This window comes from Xenopus laevis, chromosome 1L (genome assembly GCF_017654675.1).
Source record: "Xenopus laevis strain J_2021 chromosome 1L, Xenopus_laevis_v10.1, whole genome shotgun sequence".
Lineage (NCBI taxonomy): Eukaryota > Metazoa > Chordata > Amphibia > Anura > Pipidae > Xenopus > Xenopus laevis.
In genome coordinates, this window is record NC_054371.1 from 166,201,470 (window position 1) to 166,227,527 (window position 26,058).

At 40.3% G+C, this 26,058-nt stretch overlaps 2 protein-coding genes across 4 annotated transcripts in view; both read left to right on the forward strand.

Moving 5' to 3' along the window:
• Window positions 1-26,058, forward strand: part of XB5865341.S (uncharacterized XB5865341 S homeolog) — a 250,518-nt gene that overhangs the window by 39,586 nt on the left and 184,874 nt on the right. The window lies entirely within an intron of this gene.
• The window catches only part of LOC108705958 (immunoglobulin lambda variable 5-39), a 218,055-nt gene that overhangs the window by 13,398 nt on the left and 178,599 nt on the right, over window positions 1-26,058 (forward strand). The window contains exons 1-2 of one of the 3 annotated variants that reach the window (XM_041566801.1): window positions 5,857-5,920; window positions 6,220-6,546. The exons of the other annotated variants lie outside the window; for them this stretch is intronic. Of the exons in view, the coding sequence (XP_041422735.1) occupies window positions 5,875-5,920; window positions 6,220-6,546 (373 nt within the window). The 5' untranslated portion in view covers window positions 5,857-5,874. Of the gene's footprint in view, window positions 1-5,856; window positions 5,921-6,219; window positions 6,547-26,058 lie in introns of those variants that run through there. 3 annotated transcript variants of the gene reach the window in all.

Below are 26,058 nucleotides of genomic sequence, written 5' to 3' on the forward strand. Positions count from 1 at the left end.
AATACAGTACTGCTCAACACAGGCAAGTCTCTGTGCAACAACCTGCGGCTACAATGCGACTTGAGGGACATCGTGCAAAAATGCAAAAAAAACTCCACCAAGAAAAATGTGTCTACAAAATACAAGTCAATTTTCTTTTCTTACTTCTACTTTTTGAATCTCGTTTTCCGTTCATACTTCGCAGGTACAGATGAAGTCACTTGGATTTGTGTGTTAAATGCATCATGACTCAGGATTAACTGAAGATATTGTGTTATCTAAAGTCATTTTAACTCATTTAATGCATTTAGCCTTTTCATTAGCATACCAAAGCTCCATTGTTCACCATGGTGAATGCTTTAATTAGATGGGATGCTGTGATGCAATTTTCTGTGTTAAATGGAATGAATAGGTTAAATGTGTTTAGATATTCTGTGTTAAACACACAAACCAAAGTGGCTTCATCTGTATCTGTGAAAAAAACCTGAGGCTACAGTGCTACTTGAAAGACATGATATAAAAGTGCAAAAAACATCACCACTAAGGAACCTGAGTGCCAATTAGATACTTAGAGCTACTAGTAGCAGCTACTTGTGTGTGTTCACCCTTCACCCCATGTGTCTTCACCCTTAAATACCCACCACTTTTATTTTTTCCTTCTTTAAATCTTTTACTTAGCCCCATTATGCCTTAACATATATGGCTAATGTCTATGGCTGAAGATTATTTAAAATGGTTTTAAAATTGCACAGATCTACTGTATACATTTCAGTGATTCATTTACTTCACAAATTTTCTAAGGAAGATTCCCAAACATTTGACAATAAGTTCTTAAAGGGGTTGTTCACCTTCCAAACACGTTTTCAGTTGAGTTATTTTCAGATTGTTCACCAGAAATAAATACTTTTTCCAATTGCTTTCCATTTTTTTTTTATTTTTATACTGTTTTTACAATATCTAAGTATTAGTAGTGAGCACAGGAGAAACTAATGCCAAATGAATACAATTGCTACCAACTTATATTTTAGGTTCCTTCAGCATCTATGTTATGCAGTTTCTATTGAGTGATTAATATAATAAGATGCTCACCAACTTAAGAATGTGGTTTGGGTGCGACTACCCCGAACCTGCCGCTTCCTTTATCTTAATCACAGTTAAAACAGGGTCACTCACTGCTCTCCATTGGTGGTCCGGGTGCTACGCCTGAACCCTTGGCTTGGGGAGAAGTAGTTCAGCAATCCATATTGGACGCACGCTCCAGAGATTCCAAGGATGAGGTGTGTAGTAAAAGAAAAAAGCTTTATTTCACATCAGGTAACAAAAACACCTTATGCGTTTTGTTTGTTTCCACACATAATCATAGTCCATTAGTCATCATTAGTAGTGAGCACAGGAAACCTAAATATATAATACAATGAAGTGGTGGGTGCTGGCCATTGGTAGACTGAGATTTTAAACATGTCTTGGCATTTCAGGTACGCTGAGGTCTAGGTAGCCGAACACAGGCCTAAAATAAATCACAGGTCAATCATACAACAAACTAGCATTTACAAATATATGGAGATTGCTACTCAAGAGTCAAAGACTTGAAAAAATGTAATTGAAAAAAATGCTTTAAATTTTACTGGGATAACTTGTACACAAAGTCACACACTTTTAGATGATGAATTCTTGCATTCAAGTTTTTTGCATTAAAATCTCCAAAATTTGAGTTTCGTAAACTAGAATTCGAATTTGTGGTGTAACACAAATAAACTGGATTGTGGTAAAAACTCAAAATGAGAATATCTAGAAAACCAATTTAGACCCATACTTTGAACAAGCCCCAAGTGGAAGATACCTGAAAGCTAGGTCCCTATTCATATTTGTATCTAGAAAATAATGCAAAACCTGGCTCCTAGACTCCCACAGTCCATGCTGACAATACCACACATACTCATTAGTGATGGGCGAATTTATTCGCCAGGCGCGAATTCGCGGCGAATTTGCGCGATTCGCGAAACGCCCGCGAAAATTCACGGTAAAAATTCGCCGGCGTCCAAACATTTTTTTTCGAAAAAAGGGGCGCCGGCGTCAAAAAGGGGCGCCGGCGTCAAAAACGAGACGCCGGCGCCGTTTTGCGAATTTCGCGCGAAATTCGCAAATTTTTCGGCGAAGCGAAACGGCGCAAATTCGCCCATCACTAATACTCATTCAATTGATCATAGAGAACAGAGAAAAACATTAAATAAAATAAACATTTAATAAACCCTATAGACTGGTTTTGCTTCCAGTAAGGATTAATCATATCTTAGTTTGGAACAAATACAAGGTACTGTTTTAGTATTACAGAGAAAAAGGATTTTTTGGATAAAACTGAGTCTATGGTCTTTTTGTAATACAGAGATTTCAGAATAACAGGTTGTGCATATATAAGTGCACAGTATAAGTATAAGCATATAGGTGTATATATACAGTAAGTATTGATTACATGGTCAAACAGGTAAGGATAACAAGTCTTATGAAAAAAATATGGTTAATTCCACTGAATGCATTCCTTCCCAGGAGACACTTTTTCACATCAGTGCCTATGCGACTTGTAGAACAAATGTTCTGTGCAAGGGAAGTTGTTTTGCATGAAGGGAGTTGAACCCAGCTCTGTGGAAAATAAATGGACAGGTGTGGGTTGATGAGACTTCTGTCACTGGGTAGGCTTGTGTGTTTTGTCACTATGTCCCGACCTGCCTTCTTGCTTACAATCCTCTCCATCTTTGCATGTATGTAATATTGTGTGCCATAATGTCTTTGCAGCTGAAAGGTTTAATCCAGCATTTAATTCCATGTGGTTTTACTTTGTAGGTTCAAGAGCTCAGCAGCTGATCCAGCCACACTCGGTATCAATGTCACAGGGAAAGCAGGCCAGAATGTCCTGTGAACTGACTGAAGGGACAAGTATCAGTAGCTATAGCATCCGGTTCTACCAGCAGACATTAGGAAATGTGCCCCATTTTGTCTATCGTTATTTTACTAACAGTGATCAGCAGAGAGGAGCTGGGATCCCTGAGAGATTCTCTGTAACTCCAGACATATCCAGAAATCTCTGGGAATTAGTAATCTCTCACATCCAGCCTGAGGATGATGCAAGATATTATTGTGACTTGTGGAACAGTGGAACATTTAGCACAGAGCTGAGATACAACAAGGAAGTAATACATAAACCTAAATCTGTACTAAGACACTTACTTCCCCTGTGTCACTGAGCAAATAAAATAATTTGAATGAATGAATAAAGATTTTGTACAGTCTCAAAACAAGGAATGTCAAATGTATTCATCTGATACATGAATACAGCTGTGAAGGACCAAGACAAAACATATAATGTATCAATATATTGCATTAATGATATAAATACAGCATGACTTTCTACTGTATATCCATCAATCAATAAATAAATTGGACCTTTTTATCATGTTGGCCAGATTATCATTACATATTTTACAGTATAATAGGAGGAAAGTTCCATAGCTAACAATAGGCATCGTATCACCCATTTTTAGACTGGTCAAGGATCTGGTACCCCAAAAAATGTAATTTATGAACCATAAAGTTTGTAGTTTGTGCAAGGAAGCTTATTCGTGATTTTTACACTAGCAACACCCCCAGCTAAACTTTAGAGCAGGCTAGCAGGTAAACCTATGGAGGTGGTAGACACGTTTTCCAGTTTAAAACCAGCAGTTCAGCATAAGTTATGTGCATCTTCTAGTACCCTTAATGTGGGCAGACCTTGGTTCTATCTTGTAGCATCTGACCAAATGGCCTGAGGGTTTGGCCACCCTCCCATATCAGTATATCTGTCCATCCAAAAATAGATCTCTCCCTCATATTAAAGAGATTCTGTCATTATTTTTATGGTGTCGTTTTTATTTCTAAATTACACTGTACACTGCAAATAATTCACTCTACCATATACAATTTCATTCCTAATCAAACAAGTGACTTTTTTTTTAGTTGTAATATTAGTGTGTAGGCAGCCATCTCAGGTCATTTTGCCTGGTCATGTGCTTTCAGAAAAAGCCAGTGCTGCACTTTGAAATTGCTTTCTGACAGGCTATTGTTTCTCCTACTCAGTGTAACTGAATGGGGTCACAGTGAGACATGGGTTTTTACTATTGATTGCTGTACTTATATCAACCAGGGAGCTTTCATCTGGTTACCTTCCCATTGTTCTTCTGATGGGCTGCTAGGGGGAAGGGAGGAGTGTGATATCACTCAAACTTGCAGTACAGTAGTAAAGAGGGACTGAAGTTTATCAGAGCCCAATCACATGACTGTAGGCACCTGGAAAACTGACAATATGTCCAGCCCCATGTCAGATTTCAAAATTAAATATAAAAAAACATTTTTTTTTCTTTTGAAAAATGAATTTTAGTGCAGAATTCTGCCGAAGCAGCACTATTACCTGATGCATTTTGGAAAAAAAACACATTTTCCCATGACAGTGTCCCTTTATTTGTCATTATTACTTTCCAGCAGTAAAGGATAGATGTTTTTGTATACAGTATTCCAGAATATACTGCCATCTTGCAGCTGTAATAGCAAATTTTAAATAGTTTCAATAAAAACGTCATTATTAACTTTTATTTCTTGCTTTACAGTATGAAGAGTGAGCCTTATTATAAGCTGCATCTGTTTTACAGTTCCAGATTAGAACTCAGAGAGCAGGCACTTATACACCACTAGCTGTAATGGATAAAAAATCTATATACAGTGTCGGACTGGCCCACAGGGATACCAGGAAAACTCCCGGTGGGCCCAGGTGTCAGTGGGCCCTTGTGCTGCTAAACATTTGGCCTATTTCATGGTCATTTACTATTTCTATGAGAAAAAGAGGCTTAGATAGATGGAATAATCGATTATAGGATGTAAAGAAAAGAGACTAGGAGAATAGAGGTTGAGTGAGGAGAGGAATTCTAATAGTACTGAGAGTGGGCCCCTGGTCTAAGGTTTTTGGGTGGGTCCCTGGAGTCCCAGTCCAACACTGTCTATATACAATTTAAAAGTAAGAAGATATTTAAAGGAAAACTATACCCCCCAAACAATGTAGGTCTCTATTTAAAGATACTGAGTAAAACAGCTCATGTGTAAAACCCTGCTTCATGTAAATGAACCATTATCATAATAATATACTTTTTTAGTAGTATGTGCCATTGGGTAATCATAAATAGAAAATTGCCATTTTAAAAAATAAGGGCCGCCCCCTGAGATCGTAAGATTCACTGTTCACACATACAAACCACATGTAAGGTCACATGAGCCAATTAACAGACAGAGTTCTGCCTTTTGCTTCCTCACTTCTTCCTGTTACAGTTAGAGTTGTAGTATTTCTGGTCAGGTGATCTCTGAGGCAGCACAGATAGAGTCACGAAATGGTGGTTCAAGGCAAGAGATGTAAAAGAGCAATATTTATGTAAATATATATTCCAGTTTGGTAAGATTCTTTAATATGTCATTCAATTTGATATAAACTATCTGTTGCTTAAGTATTCATTTTGGGGGTATAGTTTTCCTTTAACTGTGGAAGGCATGCACAGAAGTCTGTGTAACCCTGTGTAGGCAGGTTTGAAGCCATAATAAATAGTTTGGCCACACTTGAACTGTTGGCCTTTAGTTGTACAGCCCTGCAATAAGATATTTAAAACAAAATGTATGTAAAATGCTTTTATGAAAGAGACCTTAAAGATAAAATACTTTTACATAACTATCCTGTAGGAGGAGCTGTAGCCATGGTGTTTTTACTGTAACAAGGCCAGTGAGCTCCATGGGTCATATTTGCATAATAGTTTCAGTTTCAGCAATGAAATGTTTAAATTGAGGTTATATTCTGCCACTCTTATGAGACCTGTGATCCTTTATACAATGATTTGGGCACCTGTTTTAACTGCGCTGCTGGCTTGCTGCTCGTGTAAGGCCACTGCTGGGTTTGCAGGACTGTTTAAAGAATGCAGGGGGGCCTCCAGTCTACTGCACTGAAAGTGTAGAGCAGATTATTTAACGGATTGGTACCGTAAAAACATAGTTTGCAGCTTTAATAATGAAACTTGCAAACTTAAAAATAGATAAAATTGAGTTATCTAGTTCAAAAAAACTTTTTTTTAATGAATTTGTAATTAAAATTTACCATAGTGTAGCAATGCTAGCCTTTAGGAAAGTAGGGAATATTATATGATTGTCTGTTGCAAAAAATGATTCTCTCTTCTACAGATGGAGCCTCTCAGCCTGCACTTATTCAGCCTCACACTGTTATTGCCTCAACCGGGCAGGATACTCAGCTTTCCTGCACTATCAATTCTGGTGATAAGTTTGACATATACAGAGTGATCTGGCTACAGCGGAGTATTAGCAAAGCTCTGCGGATGGTGTATCACTATCGAACAGGCAGCACACAGGGCAGAGGGCCTGGAATCTCTGAGAGGTTCTCAGTAACAGATGATGTATCCAGCCGACGATGGAGCCTAGTGATTCGCACAGTGCAAACAGAGGATGATGGGGATTATTACTGTACTTCATGGGTTGATGATAAAAACGGATATCACAGTAGCAAAATAGACCTTTACACTGAGCAAAAACACTTCCTCTTTCTTTCAAGATGTGAGAAAATCTCAAGTCAACCTGCAACATTTATAGACTTACTCTCTGTGCCAGATTGTACCACTGCCAGACGTTACCCTGATATACAATTTTTTGTATTGTGCAAAGAACGATTAAAGGTTTCTCTCTCATACTCAATACATTAACCCTTTCCCTGCCAGCCGTTTTGTCCTAGATGCGAACATCTACTGCCAAGCAGTTTTTAGATATTTTGCACTCTTTCACTTTAAGGGCCTTTCCTGGGGTGGTCTTTTAGTTAACCCAGGAAAACAATATATTGTTTTTTTCAGGACAACCTGAACTTTCACAATATGCAAGAATTTTGGTGTAATTCTACTTCTCTAAAAAAATATTGGATTCTAAGTGTCAAAAAAAATGAAAAAAATCATGTTGCACGAAGAACAATCACATATATCAGAAACATCATTCATTTTATGTACGAGAACACAGCCGATTTAGAAAGGTCTATGTCTCCTGAACGCGACAATACCAAATATATATAGTTTTATGGAGATTTCTCACTTGTATAGCTCAAAATCTACAAGCAGTACACAACCAAATTTCCAAAGCAACACTCCCCAAACGGCATACTTTTGATTTCAAGGCCAAACATTCCGCTAACAGTAGGTTTACCCTAGAAAACTACCCATTACTAGAAAGAACAGATTCTGGTGAATCAAAAATGGGTAGAAATATCTTTGTACTCCAAACCACCAAGTTGCAATTGTTTCCTAAAGTTATAATGTTTTATAGAAATTGGTGAATTTTTTGAAAAATGACCTCAAAGCTTCCACTCTACAGCAACATATGTCCCACACATCATTAGGTATCAATGTAAAACACCCCAAATATAAAATTCTGGGTCCACTGAACAGTTTGATGCCCAATATGAATAGATGTACCCAAGCACGTGGCATAGGAGGCCCCAAAAGGAAGACCACCCGTTTGTTCTATCATTTCAGATACTGCAAAATCAACACATTTACATCGTTTTGGGGGGTGGCAAAGGTAGAAAAAAGTACGTTCACCCCAGAAAACCATATATTTTCGGAAAGTACACATTCCCCTGAATCCAAATTGGGTATGCATGTCTTTCTACGCCAAAGTACCAAGCCGCAAATCATTCCTAAATTTGGTGATTTTGGTGACATTTCCAAAAATCACCTCAAAATATCTACCCTGCAGCATCGTATTACCCACATACTTTTAGGTATCAAGAGAAATCACCCCAAATATGAAAGCCTAGGGTCCTCTGAACAGTTTGATGCCCGATATGTATAGGTGTACCCAAGCACGTGGCATACAGGGGCCCCAAAAGGAAGACCCCCATATAGTCTGTCATTTCAGGTACTGCAAAATCAACACATTTACATCGTTTTGGGGGGGCAAAAGTAGAAAACAGTAAGTTCACCCCAGAAAACCATATATTTTCGGAAAGTACACATTCCCACGAATTCAAATTGGGTATGCATGTCTTTCTACGCCAAAGTACCAAGCCGCAAATCATTCCTAAATTTGGTGATTTAGGTGACATTTCCAAAAATCACCTCAAAATATCTACCCTGCAGCATCGTATTACCCACATACTTTTAGGTATCAAGAGAAATCACCCCAAATATGAAAGCCTAGGGTCCTCTGAACAGTTTGATGCCCGATATGTATAGGTGTACCCAAGCACGTGGCATACAGGGGCCCCAAAAGGAAGACCCCCATATAGTCTGTCATTTCAGGTACTGCAAAATCAACACATTTACATCGTTTTGGGGGGGGGGGCAAAAGTAGAAAAAAGTAAGTTCACCCCAGAAAACCATATATTTTCGGAAAGTACACATTCCAACGAATCTAAATTGGGTATGCATGTCTTTCTACGCGAAAGTACCAAGCCGCAAATCATTCCTAAATTTGGTGATTTAGGTGACGTTTCCAAAAATCACCTCAAAATATCTACCCTGCAGCATCGTATTACCCACATACTTTTAGGTATCAAGACAAATCACCCCAAATATGAAAGCCTAGGGTCCTCTGAACAGTTTGATGCCCAATATGTATAGGTGTACCCAAGCACGTGGCATACAGGGGCCCCAAAAGGAAGACCCCCATATAGTCTGTCATTTCAGTTACTGCAAAATCAACACATTTACATCGTTTTGGGGGGGGGCAAAAGTAGAAAACAGTAAGTTCACCCCAGAAAACCATATATTTTCGGAAAGTACACATTCCAACGAATCTAAATTGGGTATGCATGTCTTTCTACGCGAAAGTACCAAGCCGCAAATCATTCCTAAATTTGGTGATTTAGGTGACGTTTCCAAAAATCACCTCAAAATATCTACCCTGCAGCATCGTATTACCCACATACTTTTAGGTATCAAGACAAATCACCCCAAATATGAAAGCCTAGGGTCCTCTGAACAGTTTGATGCCCGATATGTATAGGTGTACCCAAGCACGTGGCATACAGGGGCCCCAAAAGGAAGACCCCCATATAGTCTGTCATTTCAGGTACTGCAAAATCAACACATTTACATCGTTTTGGGGGGGCAAAAGTAGAAAACAGTAAGTTCACCCCAGAAAACCATATATTTTCGGAAAGTACACATTCCCACGAATTCAAATTGGGTATGCATGTCTTTCTACGCCAAAGTACCAAGCCGCAAATCATTCCTAAATTTGGTGATTTAGGTGACATTTCCAAAAATCACCTCAAAATATCTACCCTGCAGCATCGTATTACCCACATACTTTTAGGTATCAAGAGAAATCACCCCAAATATGAAAGCCTAGGGTCCTCTGAACAGTTTGATGCCCGATATGTATAGGTGTACCCAAGCACGTGGCATACAGGGGCCCCAAAAGGAAGACCCCCATATAGTCTGTCATTTCAGGTACTGCAAAATCAACACATTTACATCGTTTTGGGGGGGGCAAAAGTAGAAAACAGTAAGTTCACCCCAGAAAACCATATATTTTCGGAAAGTACACATTCCAACGAATCTAAATTGGGTATGCATGTCTTTCTACGCGAAAGTACCAAGCCGCAAATCATTCCTAAATTTGGTGATTTAGGTGACGTTTCCAAAAATCACCTCAAAATATCTACCCTGCAGCATCGTATTACCCACATACTTTTAGGTATCAAGACAAATCACCCCAAATATGAAAGCCTAGGGTCCTCTGAACAGTTTGATGCCCGATATGTATAGGTGTACCCAAGCACGTGGCATACAGGGGCCCCAAAAGGAAGACCCCCATATAGTCTGTCATTTCAGGTACTGCAAAATCAACACATTTACATCGTTTTGGGGGGGGGCAAAAGTAGAAAAAAGTAAGTTCACCCCAGAAAACCATATATTTTCGGAAAGTACACATTCCAACGAATCCAAATTGGGTATGCATGTCTTTCTACGCCAAAGTACCAAGCCGCAAATCATTCCTAAATTTGGTGATGTAGGTGACATTTCCAAAAATCACCTCAAAATATGTACCCTGCAGCATTGTATTACCCACATACTTTTAGGTATCAAGACAAATCACCCCAAATATGAAAGCCTAGGGTCCTCTGAACAGTTTGATGCCCAATATGTATAGGTGTACCCAAGCACGTGGCATATAGGGGCCCTAAAATGAAGACCCCCCCTTGTATGTTCTGTCATTTCAGGTACTGCAAAATCAACACATTTACATTGTTTTGGGGGGGGCAAAGGTAGAAAAAAGTAAGTTCACCCCAGAAAACCATATATTTTCGGAAAGTACACATTCCCACGAATCCAAATTGGGTATGCATGTCTTTCTACGCCAAAGTACCAAGCCGCAAACCATTCCTAAATTTGGTGATTTTGGGGACATTTCCAAAAATGACTTCAAAATTTCGACCCTGCAGCATCGTATTACCCACATACTTTTAGGTATCAAGACAAATCACCCCAAATATGAAAGCCTGGGGTCCTCTGAACAGTTTGATGCCCAATATGTATAGGTGTACCCAAGCACGTGGCGTATAGGGGCCCCAAAACGAAGACCCCCATATGGTCTGTCATTTCAGGTACTGCAAAATCAACACATTTACATTGTTTTGAGGGGGGCAAATGTAGAAAAAAGTAAGTTCACCCCAGAAAACCATATATTTTCGGAAAGTACACATTCCCACGGATCTAAATTGGGTATGCATGTCTTTGTACTCCAAAGTACCAAGCCGCAAACCATTCCTAAATTTGGTGATTTTGGGGACATTTCCAAAAATGACTTCAAAATATCTACCCTGCAGCATCGTATTACCCACATACTTTTAGGTATCAAGAGAAATCACCCCAAATATGAAAGATTAGGGTCCTCTGAACAGTTTGATACCCAATATGTATAGGTGTACCCAAGCACGTGGCATACAGGGGCCCCAAAACGAAGAACCCCATATGGTCTGTCATTTCAGATACTGCAAAATCAACACATTTACATTGTTTTGAGGGGGGCAAATGTAGAAAAAAGTAAGTTCACCCAAGAAAACCATATATTTTCGGAAAGTACACATTCCCACGAATCTAAATTGAGTATGCATGTCTTTGTATTCCAAAGTACCAAGCCGCAAACCATTCCCAAATTTGGTGATTTTGGTGACATTTCCAAAAGTCACCTCAAAATTTCTAACCTGCAGCATCATATTAGCCACATACTTTTAGGTATCAAGAGAAATCACCCCAAATATGAAAGCCTAGGGTCCTCTGAACAGTTTGATGCCCAATATGTATAGTGTACCCAAGCACGTGGCATATAGGACCCCCAAAAGGAAGACCCCCATATGGTCTGTCATTTTAGGTACTGCAAAATCAACACATAAACATAGTTTTGGGGGGGAGCAAAGGTAGAAAAATGCACATTCACCCCAGAAAAGCATATATTTTCGGAAAGTACACATTCCCGCGAATCCAAATTGGGTATGCATGTCTTTGTACTCCAAAGTACCAAGTCGCAAGCCTTTCCTAAATTTGGCGATAAAAGCAACAGTTTTTACATTTTTGAAATTGCCTAAAAATATTGCAATTGGCCGCATTTATTTCACCCAATTTTTTGCATACAATTGTAAAACACCATAAATATTGATGCCAAGGGTCTACTGAACAGTTTGATGCCCAATATGCATTGATATACCAAGGCAGCTGGCATATGCGGACCCCAAATGAAAATAGTGCATATGATTTACTCAGCTGCCGATTCGCCTTCTGTTAACATAGACCATTGACTTCATATTATGTGCCTCAAGACCCTCCTAACAGCAAAAACCCCCGAAAACCATATGTTTTTGGAAAGTACACATTCTGACGAATCCACCAAAGATAAAGACGTCTTTCTACACCAAACTACCAAACTGCAAAGCTTTTCTAAACGTAGAGGTTTTTACAACATTTCTGAAAATCGCCTAAAATTGTTGCAGTTTGCCGCATTTATCACACACAATGTTTTACATATAAAGAGAAATCACCCTAAATATGGACGTCAGAGTTCTACTGAATAGTTTGATGCCCAATATCCAAAGATTTACCAAAGTATGTGGCGTGTACGGACCCCAAATGAAAAACATGCATATGAATTTTCACGCTGCCCAACTAAGCTGCAGAAAAGAGAGCCCCAACTGTGCGTTATGTGCCGTATGACCCACAAAATGTAAAAAGACCCCTAGAAAACTATATATTTTTGGAAAGCATATATTCTGGCGAATCAAACTAAGTAAAATAAATCTTTCTATACCAAAGCACCAAACAGCAAAACAATACTAAAGATTCAAAAGGAACAATAATGCAGGGATAAAATTGCAATAAAACCACAAAAATAGCGTAAATCAATGAAATAACAAAATAATTGATCCGACAGCGTAATTAGTGGCCGAAATCGATTATCCAATAGTCACGCTGTCAAAATAACATGTTTTTAGGCAAAACAAACAGTACAATGAATAAGTAAAAAAAAAAAAAAAAACCTGTTTGTGAGTTTTTGTGTATACATATTTGTGCACTAATAAAAGTTGTCTAAGTGTGCAAATACATGTAATTAAGTGTAAATAAGTGTACAAAATTGACCAAGTGTGCTAAAATAAAAAAATTAAAAATAAAAAATACAAATTTTTACTAAAATGTTTGTGTAAGTGTATAAATGTACTGTAGGTATGTGTAAATGCAGGTAAGTGGGTAAAAAAACGTGCACTTACCGTTTTTGTAGCAGGAGGATCGCTGGAACAGATGGAGGCAGCCAGAACAGCGTGTCTGCAGAGTTACTGCGCAGCAGGAAGTGTGTGGGCGGCTGTTCAGGAAGGAAGAGGTGAGTATAACGCAGCAGCGCTTTTTCCAGCGCATTTGCGTCTTTGAAGTCGGATCTGCGACAATCGTGTCGCAGATCCGACTCGACAGCCCCCCAGCCTTGTTGCCCAGGGGGCTGTCAACCCTTCTGACACTCTGCGGAGGCGGCAAAAGCCGCCGATGCAGAGTGTAGGGCTCAGCTGCAGGAGAACGTACATGGTACGTTCTTGGCAGCCTGAGCCCTGAACCGCCAGCACGTACGCCGTACGTGCTTGGCGGTTAAAGGGTTAAAGGGCATATTTATCAAGGGTCAAACTTTGAATTGAAAAAAACTTCGAAATTCAAATGCAAAAAGACCAACCGAAATAAAGTTTTTTTTTGTTCGAATAGGTACGAATCAAAGGAATATTGTATTCGATTGAATTTGATTCAAAGTTTTTCCCCAAAAAAAACTTTGATTATTCAAAGTCCACCAATTAACTCCAAATAGGTTCCTGGAGTTCCCCCATAGGCTAAAACAGCAATTCGGCAGGTTTTAGATGGCGAATGGTCGTGGTCGAATTTTAAAGAGACAGTATATGATAAATTTCGATATTCGGATTTTCAAATTCAAATCGAATTTGGACTAATCCGTAGTCGAAGTACACAAAAAATAGCTCGAAATTTGAATTTTTTTCATTCGACCTTTGATAAATCTGCCCTATAGTGTTTCAATTTATTTATACAACATTCAATATAAATAACATACACGGGCAAGTAGATTGAGTAATAGAAGGGGTCATATGCATGGTAACTAACTGGTTGACTGGAGGACCTAGGCTAGAGTGACAAATACAGGAGCCACTCATCAGAGGAATGTAGTGGCACTACATTTGTCAAAAAAGTTCAAGTCCCAGTAAAACAGCATGGGGATTGCATGGGCTGGAGAGAAAGTTCAAACTTCAGATACTTAATCCCTGTGTGGTTTTACCAGGACTTAACCTTCTTTGACAAATGAGAGTGCAGAAAGCTGTGAGAGTAAAAGAAACTTTACACTGAATTACTTCTGAGACAGGGGACCAGGGAAGTGCATCTTAAGTAGCACTTCCATTATACTAAAATATATTTTAATTTAGCCTGTAGAGTGCTTCCATAACCCCCCGAATTTTGTATAGAGGAAAAGAAATGCAGCCACCTGAGCTCTCGCCCTCCCTTCTGACTTTTGCAGCTTACTGACAGCAGGGGGGCACCCCCAAAAACCCACTAGGCCGGGACAACTGTCCCCCCTTGATAGAATTCCTGATTCCAACACTGGGACTGACATCGGTCACTTGTGCTACAGGGTTTTCATAAAGTAAGCACAGCCCAGGATTGTATGACAACCTCCTCTGGAATTGCTGGGCATTTCACTGGCAAGCTGTCAGTGGTGTAACTTGGCAGCACTGGGCCCCCCTGCCAAAATATCTACTAAGGGGGCCCAGTGCAAACAATACTCTTCCCTGGTCCCCCTCCTGACCTGCTCACACTGCACCTCCTGGGCTGGCAGTGCAATGCCATTTTAAAGGTAAAAGATGGGTTAGGGGACTATGATACAGCAGACCTTGCGGTCCAGGCCCCCCTGTTGCCCGCTCCCCCCCACAGCCGCAGGGTCTGCTGTATATGTAGTTACACCAGTGCAAGCTGCTCTTTGTGACGTCATGAAACATATTCATATGACATGCTGGCATATACAGATTCATTTGAGAATGTTCCTCCAATGTTTAAATTGTGATAAAGGTGGTTTAATAATGAATTCCAATACTAAACTTACTAATGGCTAAAATACTTTCTGAATTAAGGTCCCTGTTTCCTTACAGGCTGTATCCTACTTTGCCATTCAAATGAAGGGGGAGAGAAACTGCAGAAGTGGAGCAGACTTCATTTACATTTCTGTTTATATATATATAGTATACGCTATATGTAGAAACCCAAGACTGTCACCTCATTGTACCAAAGCTAACCAGCCTCAGCATGTCCTGGGTTACTTTCCTAGTCATTCTTAGCACACTCTATACATGTAAGAGACTACGACATGGATTTTGCCATAGTGTTTATATGATGTTTGGCAGAGAAGGGAGAATCAGCATATAATAGTGCTATCTAATATAACCTCACTGAATGTGTTCTGTCCAGTTAATTCTTTCTTTTTATGTTACAGATTGTGCTACACAGATAACAGTTAGTCAGTCAACCTCTGAATCAGTTTCCTTGGGGGAAACAGTTACACTGCCTTGTACCCTCAGTGGGTACAGCTTTAGCATCCCAGCTGCATGGTGGATTCAAGTGAAGGAAGAAAAGAAACCAAGGTTGCTGCTTTGGTATGGTTCTGACTCAAGCAAAGGTCAGGGACCGGGAGTACCTGATCGATTTTCTGGGTCTAAAGACCTCTCCAAGAATGTTGGATATTTAACCATTAAAAGGGTTTTGCTGGAAGATGATGCAGATTATTATTGTGCTATATGGCATTCTCCATCAAACTCGTTGCACAGTGGTACACTGCATTGGGGATCTGAAACAAGAAGTACTTATGATCTGGTGTATAGGGCTGGATTGACTTGACAAGAACAAGAAAGTGCATCTCATCGGTGAATAATAACTCAATGTTAGAAGTGAGGTCAGGACTAAATAAGGCAAATCAGGAGGTGCTTGGTGTAAATATTTAAAATCTTCATAACAGGATAAGAATACCGGATACAAGATACCAAATGTGTTACAAGACACATTCCCTGTTTGGTATAACAAATCATAATTCCTACTTTAATGGTACTTTTGGAGAGTTTATTTTCCCGACAATCCCTCCTGCAGTATTATGTTTGTTTTTTTCTGTACTGACAAGAAACAAAACAGTTAATATATCAATATCATAACTATCCACCTCTTCTCACTCTCTCGAGTCTTTGCCTCATGTCTCTGGACAGATTTGTTATTCAACCACAGACACAGCTTGAACCACTTAAACTTCCAAACTATGTTTTATAAGCACAGAAATGCAAAACCTGCGCTAGCACGGACGACAAGTCTCCCAAAAAATACCATCCCCTTCTCTAACGTTTGAATTACTGCAAGTAAAACACATTATTTGTGCTTCATTCAACATTCTTTCTCATTTTCTCGTGATTAAGGGCTGAACTCCACGGTGTGTCTTCATCACATGAGAGAAAGAGGATGCGCTGAGATGGATGCGATGAATTTAAGGTAAGTAATAGAAATGTCAGACCTTGTCGCTGCCTACAACCGACACGACACATCTGTAGGATGCGAACGATGCATGTTGCGTCTTCATCCAACAGTCGTGTTGGATGCACGCAGTGACAAGGTCCGACATTTCTATTACTTACCTTATAGTCTCCCATCAGTCTCCTCGCAGCACATCGGATCTCAAGAAGATGCACCGTGTGGTTCAGCCCTAAGCCAAATCATCACCGGAAATGTGTTTTAATGTGACATATAATGAGCACATGAGAAAGCTGCATTGCACCATATGATGTCTGTGTAATACATCACCGTACTTCTCTAAAGGGGGAATTCAGATTTTAAAGGGAAAGAAAATAAGAAAAACATTTGGAAATGAACAAATGTTGTTCAGGTTAATTACATTTCATTGCTAATATGTACCTCACAAAAACTACCACCATAAAATGGATACAAAATGTCTCCAACCAAGTTCATAGACATTAACAAAACCGAAAAAAATGAGTCTCAGCTTATTATACGCAAAACTTGGAGACTTGTGACTTGACACCCCCTCCTAACGTAATGTCACTCTTGCAGCAAGGGATTGTGAATAATCCACAGAGAAGGGAATCATCTAGATATTCCACACATGAGCGACCCAAGAGGGAGGTGCTGTATACACTTTCAGTGGCAATCATTTCACAGTTTGAATTAACTAACAATTACATAGTAAATTGAGATTATTCTCTGAAGTAAGAGAGAGATGTTAAAGGAAATTTACAAAAATTTGGTAAAAATATAAATTCTTACAATGACCCTGTTGTTTCAAATTCATTATATCAGCAGTGTCAACACATTTGTTTTGAGGGTTATTTATTTGCAAGCACATACGGTACTCAATTTCATTGACTGCGATAGTTTTGATGCAAATTTACTAGACTTGCACAACTGCCCATTCACTTCAATTGATTTCACCAAGAGAATTGAAGTGTAACATTCTGGTCTAAATTCTGACATTCTGGACTAAATTCTGGTATAAGTGACACAAATGCTCATTTACATACAAGGGCTGGGTCAGATCTGTGCAGGGATTTAATAGGGATCCTGATAGGAGATACAGTACCATAGTAGCAAAGCAATCCTGTACTGAACCATGTCCTGGGCTGTCCTCCTCCTCTCTCTCACCTCTCTCTGTACATGTAAGAGCACTTACCTTTCCTTTCATTTTAATAACCATTAGTCTGTTTTGTATTTAATGTTCATAACACTTCTGTTTCTATGTTGCAGATTCAGCTGCCCAAGTCTAGAACTCATCCAGTGTCTGAAATAGTAAAGCTGGGGGAAACAGTGAGAATCTCTTGCCCACTCATTGATGATCGCAATGTGCACTGGTTCAGCAGAAAGCAGGGACTCGCCCCAGATATTAGTTACGGTTCTACTCAGACTCAAATAAACACAAGGGAGATGGGGTACCTGATCGGTTCTCAGGATCCACAGATTCTCTTAATAATTTTATTTATTTAACCATTAAAAGAGCCTTAGAAGAAGATGATGTAGATTATTACTGTTCTATATGGGATCCTCCATCCAGCATGATGCACAGTGGTGTATTGCTGTGGGGAACTAAAACAAAAGCTCAATTTTTTTCTTAGATAAAAAAGATACTTCCCTTCAGCAATAATTTCACAACATCACTTTAGCAATGGAGAAATGAGCACCATCTTTCCCACACACTGCAAAAGAACGTTCTGCATTTGGCCTTAATAAAAACACTTTTTATACTTTGTGAAAGGAGGTGCTGCAGTGGGTTATTTATTCTATGACTTTTTTTCCCTGGCAAGGGGTTGAGCTGCTTGAGCACCCTTCTAAAAAGTATATTACATGGTGGCTGTTGCACTCTTGAATATTGAAAATTGTGCATTCTCTACATGAGATTTTTAAGCCAACAGACTCCAAGCTAAATACTGTCTTATTTGTAAGTTGTTTTACTTTGCAGATGGGCAATACCATCAGCTTTTAGAATAGAATTGCAACAACCACAGTAGAGGCAAGGGACTTACAATATGGACAAATCCAGAATTCCCTCTTCTGTATGTAGGTGGAAAAATCTACTAAGTTCTATTCAGGTGGATCTATAAGTGTATGGCCAGCTGTCACAAATGGCACCCTAAATCCAGAACCAGTGCTAGGGTCCCTGGTCTTGGCTCTTGTTTCTGCCTTTAACAGCTGCCTTTCCCCTCGGGAGGAGCCCTCAGCTAATTGGATGCCGCCAGGTCTTATTAAGAGAGGAGCAAAGCTACAGGTTCTGAAAAGGGGCACGATCATCTTACCAAGGATACTGGATGGAAGAACACCACTAGGAAGGCAGACCAGATAACACAGCGTGGAACAGGCAGGCCGGGCCAGCACAAGCGGAGGTAGAATAGTCAGACAGGCCGGAATCAGGATTGGAGAGCGTAGAATAGTCAGACAGGCCGGAATCAGGATTGGAGAGTGTAGAATAGTCAGACAGGCCGGAATCAGGATTGGAGAGCGTAGAATAATCAGGCAGGCAAGGGTCAGCTTGGAGAGGTCAGAATAAACAGGCAAGGCAAGGGTCAATAACCAGAAGAACAATAGGATATACTTAGAAATAGCACCAGGAACTAGCTAAATAGAACCTAACAATGGACAATGTGTTTAATTACAAGGAAGTAATCAGACGCATGCGTCCCCTCTGAAGGCATGGCGGGCACCTCCGCATGCCAACGGGTAATCCACTAGACCACCATAGAGTCAGGCCTAAGCAGATTGTGGTTGTAGGGGACTCAATTATTAGGAAAGTGGATAGGGTAATTTGTCATCTGGATCACTACAACCGAACAGTTTGCTGTCTACCTGGTGCCAGGGTTCGGCATGTGGTTGATCGGATAGACAAATTATTGGGTGGGGCTGGGCATGACCCAGCTGTCTTAGTGCATATCGGTACTAATGACAAAATAAATGGTAGATGGAAGACCTTAAAGAATGATTTCAGGGATCTAGGCTCTAAGATCAAGGAAAGGTCTTCCAATGTCATCTTTTCTGAAATTTTGCCTGTGCAAGTTTAGGAAAACAGCGGGAGTTTAGGGAGCTAAATGCGTGGCTCAAGTCTTGGTGCAGGAAGGAAGGGTTTGGGTTCCTAGAGCACTGGGCTGATTTTTCGTTGGGGTACAACCTATACAGTCGTGATGGTTTGCACCTCAATGGAAGGGGGTCCGCGGTGCTAGGGGAAAGAATAGCTAAGAGGTTGGAGGAGTGTTTAAACTAGGCAAGGGGGGGTGGGTGAGATAAAGGATTATGGGGAAGCTAGTGTAGACGGGGCAGTGGGGTTAGTAAGGGGTCATGGGGGAGGAGTGAGGGGGGCATACAGTTTACCAGCTAAGGTGGTCCCTCTGTTACAAGGAAAACAGAATTAACGTATAATTCTTCACTAAGTAATGCAAATTTCAAAAGTAAAAGTAGTAACCTCCGCTGTATGCTGGCAAATGCACGGAGTTTGTCAGGTAAAATGGGAGACCTAGAATTAATTGCATGCTCTAAAAATTATGATATAATAATTGGTATCACTGAGACCTGGTGGTATGAAACATGTGACTGGATTGTGAATTTAAATGGTTACACCCTTTTTAGGAGGGACAGAGGGATTAAAAAGGGTGGAGGAGTGTGTTTGTATGTAAAGCCTGAATTAAAGCCATGCGCTAAAGAAATAACAATAGCTGGCACTGGTGAGGGTGTAGAATCACTCTGGGTAGAGATTTTGACTGGGCAAAAGTTAACAAAAATAATTATCATTGGTGTATGTTATAAACCACCTCGTATAAGTGTCGAGTATGAAGCCCAGCTACTCTAGCTTCACAGCTGGGTCAAGTTGTTGCTATGGGTGACTTCAATTATCTGTTGCTAAGACAGAAAAAGCTAGTAGGTTTGTAAATATGCTGAATGACAACTTTTTATTCCAGCTCGTTCAATAACCTACTAGGAATAACTCTCTTTTGGACCTTGTAATAACTAACAATACTGAACTCATCTCTAACATTTGTGTGGGTGAGCATTTAGGGAATAGTGATCATAACATGGTCTCCTTTGAGATTCTGTTGCAGAAGCAATTCTATAAGGGAGTAACTAAAACACTAAATTTCAGACATGCAAACTTTGATAGTATAAGGGCATCTCTGCAACATATTAATTGGGAAATGCTTTTCACAGGGTTAAACACTAGTGATGGGCGAATTTATTCGCCAGGCGCGAATTCGCGGCGAATTTGCGCGTTTCGCCGCGAGCGAATAAATTCGCGAATCGTCCGCGAAAATTCGCGTCAAAAAAATTCGCCGGCGTCAAAATTTTTTTTTCGAAAAACGGACGCCGGCGCCAAAAACGGGCGCCGGCGCCAAAAACGGGCGCCGGCGTCGAAAAAACGGGCGCCTGCGTCAAAAACGGGCGCCGGCGTCAAAAACGAGACGCCGGCGCCGTTTCGCGAATTTTTCGCCGTTTCGCGAATTTCGCGCGAAATTCGCGAATTTTTCGGCGAAGCGAAACGGCGCAAATTCGCCCATCACTATTAAACACAGAACAAAAATGGGAAGTCTTTAAAATGCTGCTTAATAAATATACTTGTCAGTATATTCCACTTGTAAGCAAGGAATGTCGTTGCAAAGCAAAACCTTTTTGAAAGTTCATTGAAAGTACTGTTTCTATTTTTGCAGATGATACTAAATTGTGCAGAACTATAGGTTCCATGCAGGATGCTGCCACTTTGCAGAGTGATTTGTCTAAACTGGAAAACTGGGCAGCAAACTGGATAATGAGGTTCAATGTTGATAAATGCAAGGTTATGCACTTTGGCAAAAATAATATAAATGTAAGTTATACACTAAATGGCAATGTTTTGGGAGTTTCCTTAAATGAGAAGGATCTAGGGGTCTTTGTAGATAACACGTTGTCTAATTCTGGGCAGTGTCATTCTGTGGCTACTAAAGCAAATAAAGTTCTGTCTTGCATAAAAAAGGGCTTTGACTCAAGGGATGAAAACATAATTATGCCTCTTTATAGGTCCCTGGTAAGGCCTCATCTGGAGTATGCAGTGCAGTTTTGGACTCCAGTCCTTAATAGGGATATAAATGAGCTGGAGAGAGTGCAGAGACGTAAATTGGTTAGAGGGACAGAAGACTTAAATTATGTGGGTAGACTGTCAAGGTTGGGGTTGTTTTCTCTAGAAAAAAGGTGCTTGCGAGGGGACATGATTACACTTTACAAGTACATTAGAGGACATTATAGACAAATAGCAGGGGACCTTTTTACCCATAAAGAGGATCACTGTACCAGAGGCCACCTCTTTAGACTAGAAGAAAATAACTTTCATTTTAAGCAACGTAGGGGGTTCTTCACAGTCAGGACAGCTGATGTTGTGATGGCGGATTCAGTTAATGCCTTTAAGAATGGCTTGGATGATTTTTTGGACAGACATAATATCAAAGGCTATTGTGATACTAAGCTCTATAGTTAGTATAGGTATGGGTATATAGAATTTAATTAAAAGTAGGGAGGGGTGTGTGTATGGATGCTGGGTTTTCATTTGGAGGGGTTGAACTTGATGGACTTTGTCTTTTTTCAACCCAATTTAACTATGTAACTAACTAACTATGTAATCAGGGAAACACCAGCTCTTTATTCGTCACACCAGCTTAACAAAAAGTAGGAAAGACAGACAGACCCAGAAATAAACAGAAGTCCATCTAGAGGGTTATAACAAGCTCAGGGTCAAAGACAGTCCACAGTACACCTAATCTGATCTGTTTTTAATACTGTATATACAATAATTATTTATCAGATACACTGTGACTGTTATGCTATAGGAATTACCCATCCCAATAAGCTTTTGTATATAGGTTTTATAGAAACCCATATTGTTGCAAGAGACATCAAGCAATGCAAATTCCTTCTGCTGCCTTATGCTAGTGCAGTCTAGATACTGAAGGAAATAGAAAGAAGGAAGAGGTGTGAAGCAGGGAAGTAGAGGGGTCTGAGTGAGTCCTTATGTCTGAGTGAGTTTCATCTGAGTTTCCTCCCACATACTGACCATATTGAGTGTAAACGTGATAGGGTCTATAGACTACAAGCTCAAATGGGGCAGGGACTGATGTGGATGATGTATAATCTCTGTAAAGTGCTGTGAAAATTTGTCAGAGCTATAAAAGTACCAGGAAATAAATAGAGGAGAAAAGTAAAAGGGGAGGAGGAAAGCATAAGCCATACAGGTTTTATCAAGTATAAAATGTCATGTTCTGCTGCTGTAGGTCCTCTATCACCTTGGCCACTTAGTAGCTCCAGTTTTCCCACAGGTCAATACAAGGTTTGACAAATGCTCACTTCGTATTTTTATCATATCATATTTATTAATGCTGTACAAGATTCAGGCTAAAAAAAAGACTTTCCTCTGGGATAACAGAACAGTGATAGTAGCACAAAAATGATTTCTGCACATACATACTAACATGTGCACAATTATCATTGTATCAACAATGCTGGCCACTCTGGGTGGTGTCTATTAGTGTTTAAATTCATATGCTCAGACCTTCAGAGCCAGATCAGCGGTACACAGGCAATGTGTCGCCACAGCATATAGTACAATTGTAAGCTATATTTTGGCGAATTAGCTTAACCTTATGAACTGGTTTACCATTATGACCTTTTAATTTTTTTGAATATCTTTACCAACAATATAAATGCTGTAACAGGAACTAGGAGTAGGCCAAAAAGGGACTATCCAAGGGCACAATAATCACTAATCACTAAGTAAGAGACAGGGCAGCAGGAGACAGAAAGCAGAGAGGGCTGCATGTCGCAGGGTTGTGCTGTTGTGGCAAGCATCTCAGTGCTTTTGGGTTAAGCCATCAACATCTTCCCGCCCACTTCCCGTCCTGCCCTGCCCACATCCCACCTCCACCTGCCCATGTTGCACACCAACTCCGCCCACATTCCACATCGACTCTGCCCACGTCCTTGTGTCCCTTTCCTTGCCGGTAAATAAGAGAGTGACTGGGGAGGAGGGTTTTTTTTATCAGCTATAGAAGAAGCAGACCCCAGAGTCCGGGTCCCCCTGTTTCCTGGGCCCCCCTGCGACTGTGGGGGGTCTGAAAATATTGGTACAGTATGTAAGGAAGTCCTCATGAGGGTTAAACCAGCTAGGTCCAATTTTGTAGTTGGGAGGGGACTGTTTTCCTGTCCAAGTCAAAGTTTTTCCCTAGCAGTTCTGTAGGGGATGTCTATTGACTTGTGCTTAGTCTATAATAAACCCCACTTACTGGAGGTTGGTATAGGTGATGCCTATGGATAATGATCCTTCAGGAGAGGACTGACAGGAAGGAATGTTGCACACACAAGAGTTCTAGGCAACGCACTCTTCGGATCACCCAAGGAATCGCTACGTCTTCAGATCAATGGTAAAAACTTTGATTTTATTGAAGATTTAACATTTTAACAAACTGTGTAACCCTGCGCCATGAGGTCTGACGCGTTTCGTGTCACTGCACTTCATCAGAGACCTTCATCAGAAACTGACAGGAAGGAACATGACTGGAACAGTACTGGAAGAACAGGTCTAGGTGTAGGAACAGAACTAGAGGAGGACTAGTGCAGGGAACAGGAACAGGAACAGGTCAGGAACAACCAGTAAATATTTCCATTTTACATCTCTTACCTTGAACCGCCATTTCATGTTGGTCTCCATGCTGCCTCAGAAATCACTTGACCAGAAATATTGCAGCTTTAACTTTAACAGGAAGAAGTGTGGAAGCAAAAGACAGAACTTTGTCTGTTGGTTGGCTCATATGACCCAACATGTATGTGTGCCCTTATTTTATTTATCTGCAAAGTGAATCCTAGGACCCCAGGCATGGCCCTTATTTCTTAATATGGCAGTTTTTTATTTAGAATTACCCAATGGCAACACAGGGTCGGACTGGGGGGCCCACTGGAGCTACTGCCCCTGGGAACCCCCCACCGCCCCCCCCCCCGCCGCGCCGGCTTGTTAGCCGCGTCTCTGCGCTGGCGTGTGCCCTGCGACCCTACGCATGCGCGCAGCGCCGAGTTTATGCGCATGCGACTGGCACCTTGGTTCCACCTTATGTAAGTTATCCTATCCACATAATAACACTCAATCTTCTACTGTTAACAATTCTTTCAAAGATCCATCACAACTACACTCACTCAAACATTATAACCAAGACTTCAGTTTTACATACACACAAATATATTTCAACAAGGAGGAGTATTCAGATAACAGGTCTATCAACTTGCCTGCGTGCAGGTAAAAAAGTTGTTGTGGTAGCAAAACAGATGATCACACTCATCAGAAAGCTGAACTTTCTTTCTTAAATATTTTTTAGTTAATAAGTGCAGAACTCTGTCTTGCTCTCTCTCTCTCTCTCTCTCTCTCTCTCTCTCTCTCTCTCTCTCTCTCTCTAATATAAACTCTTCCACTAATCCAATCACACAGGCACATTGTAACTCTTCAAGGGGTGACTCTCAAGCATTGTAACTCTTCAAGCAGCCCATCATCAGAACAATGGAAATGTAACATGAAAAAACTCCCTGACATTTCTTCTGAAGGATTCAGCTGTATGAACTGTTAGGAGTTCCATGGGCTAATTGCACTGCTACGCTATTCTACACCATAAAAAACTGCCCCATATGCCTTTTGCCTGAATTAACTTGATACAGTAAAGGATATATATATATATAATACACAAAAGCCATGAATATCCTGTAAATTATATCCTTATAAACGGTGAGTTCTGATGTCCAGGGCGCCGAACGCTTGGGAAGTTGCGCTATAGATACTATGGCAAGTAAATCGAAGTTGTGCTAGCGTTGGCTAATTTGCATACGGCGGGAAGTTAAAGTTAAATGGACGTATATGTTGCAGCCAATACATTACACTACACAAGCCCAGGGAACCTTAATAAAAACTAGAGTTGTTATATTGCCCTACACATGTGCCCACTGTATAGTATATGTGCCATATGCTAGGAAATGTAGGCGGGAAGCCGGGTACCCCCCAAAAAAAATTAAGATCTTTTGCAGCCTATCACCCTGTAAAAAGTAAGAGATGCCAGCTTTTTTTGGGACTTAGAAAAAATGTAAACTATTTTTTGACCAAGTCCTATCTACTGTATTGCACTTCGCCTGGTCTGAGCTGGCAAAGGCAAGTCTGGCGCAAGAGGTAACAGTTCAGTCAAATCTCAATCTTGAATTAGCGTAGTTACATTACGTTAGGGTGCGAAGTACTGCCATAGTCTATATCCTTCAATATCGAAGTTACGTCACTGCCCGTTAGTAAATCGGCAAAGTTCCGAAATGAAGCCACACTGGCAAATTTTCGGCAGTGTTAGTCACTTAGCCCTTTAGTAAATTTCCCCCATAGACAAAGGCTAAATGTGCTTCCATGCCCTACCTATTGGCAGCCATAAGAATAGCACCCAAGAAGGAGAAACCCAAGTCATGTTTTGATATGGGACTCTAAAAAGTACACTTGGTAGGAGAAACAATAGCTTATCTGAAATCAGTTCTATTGTGTGGTACTGGCACCTCTGAAAGCTCAGAATCAGGCACTAAGCTAAAAAAATACATTTAGAATATTTCTTACTATGATCATCTTTGTAGCATCTATAGCAGAGATGTCTAACTGTTGGGCCACTCTATGCCTTGGGAGATGTCACGCTCCTGAACTCATATCATGAGGGTGATAATGATCAATTGTTGCCTTATTTTATGTTACCATTTAGAGTGAGGAATAATTAGGCTTTTAAAAATTCCAGAACTGTATCATTTTTCATCTAATGACATGCGGTTAGTAGGCATCTCTGTGACCTCAATGTCTGCTGCATGCAAATATCTCATGGAGTGCCAAACATTTTAAAATGTATCAGCATAAAGTAAAAATATTCACATAGAACCC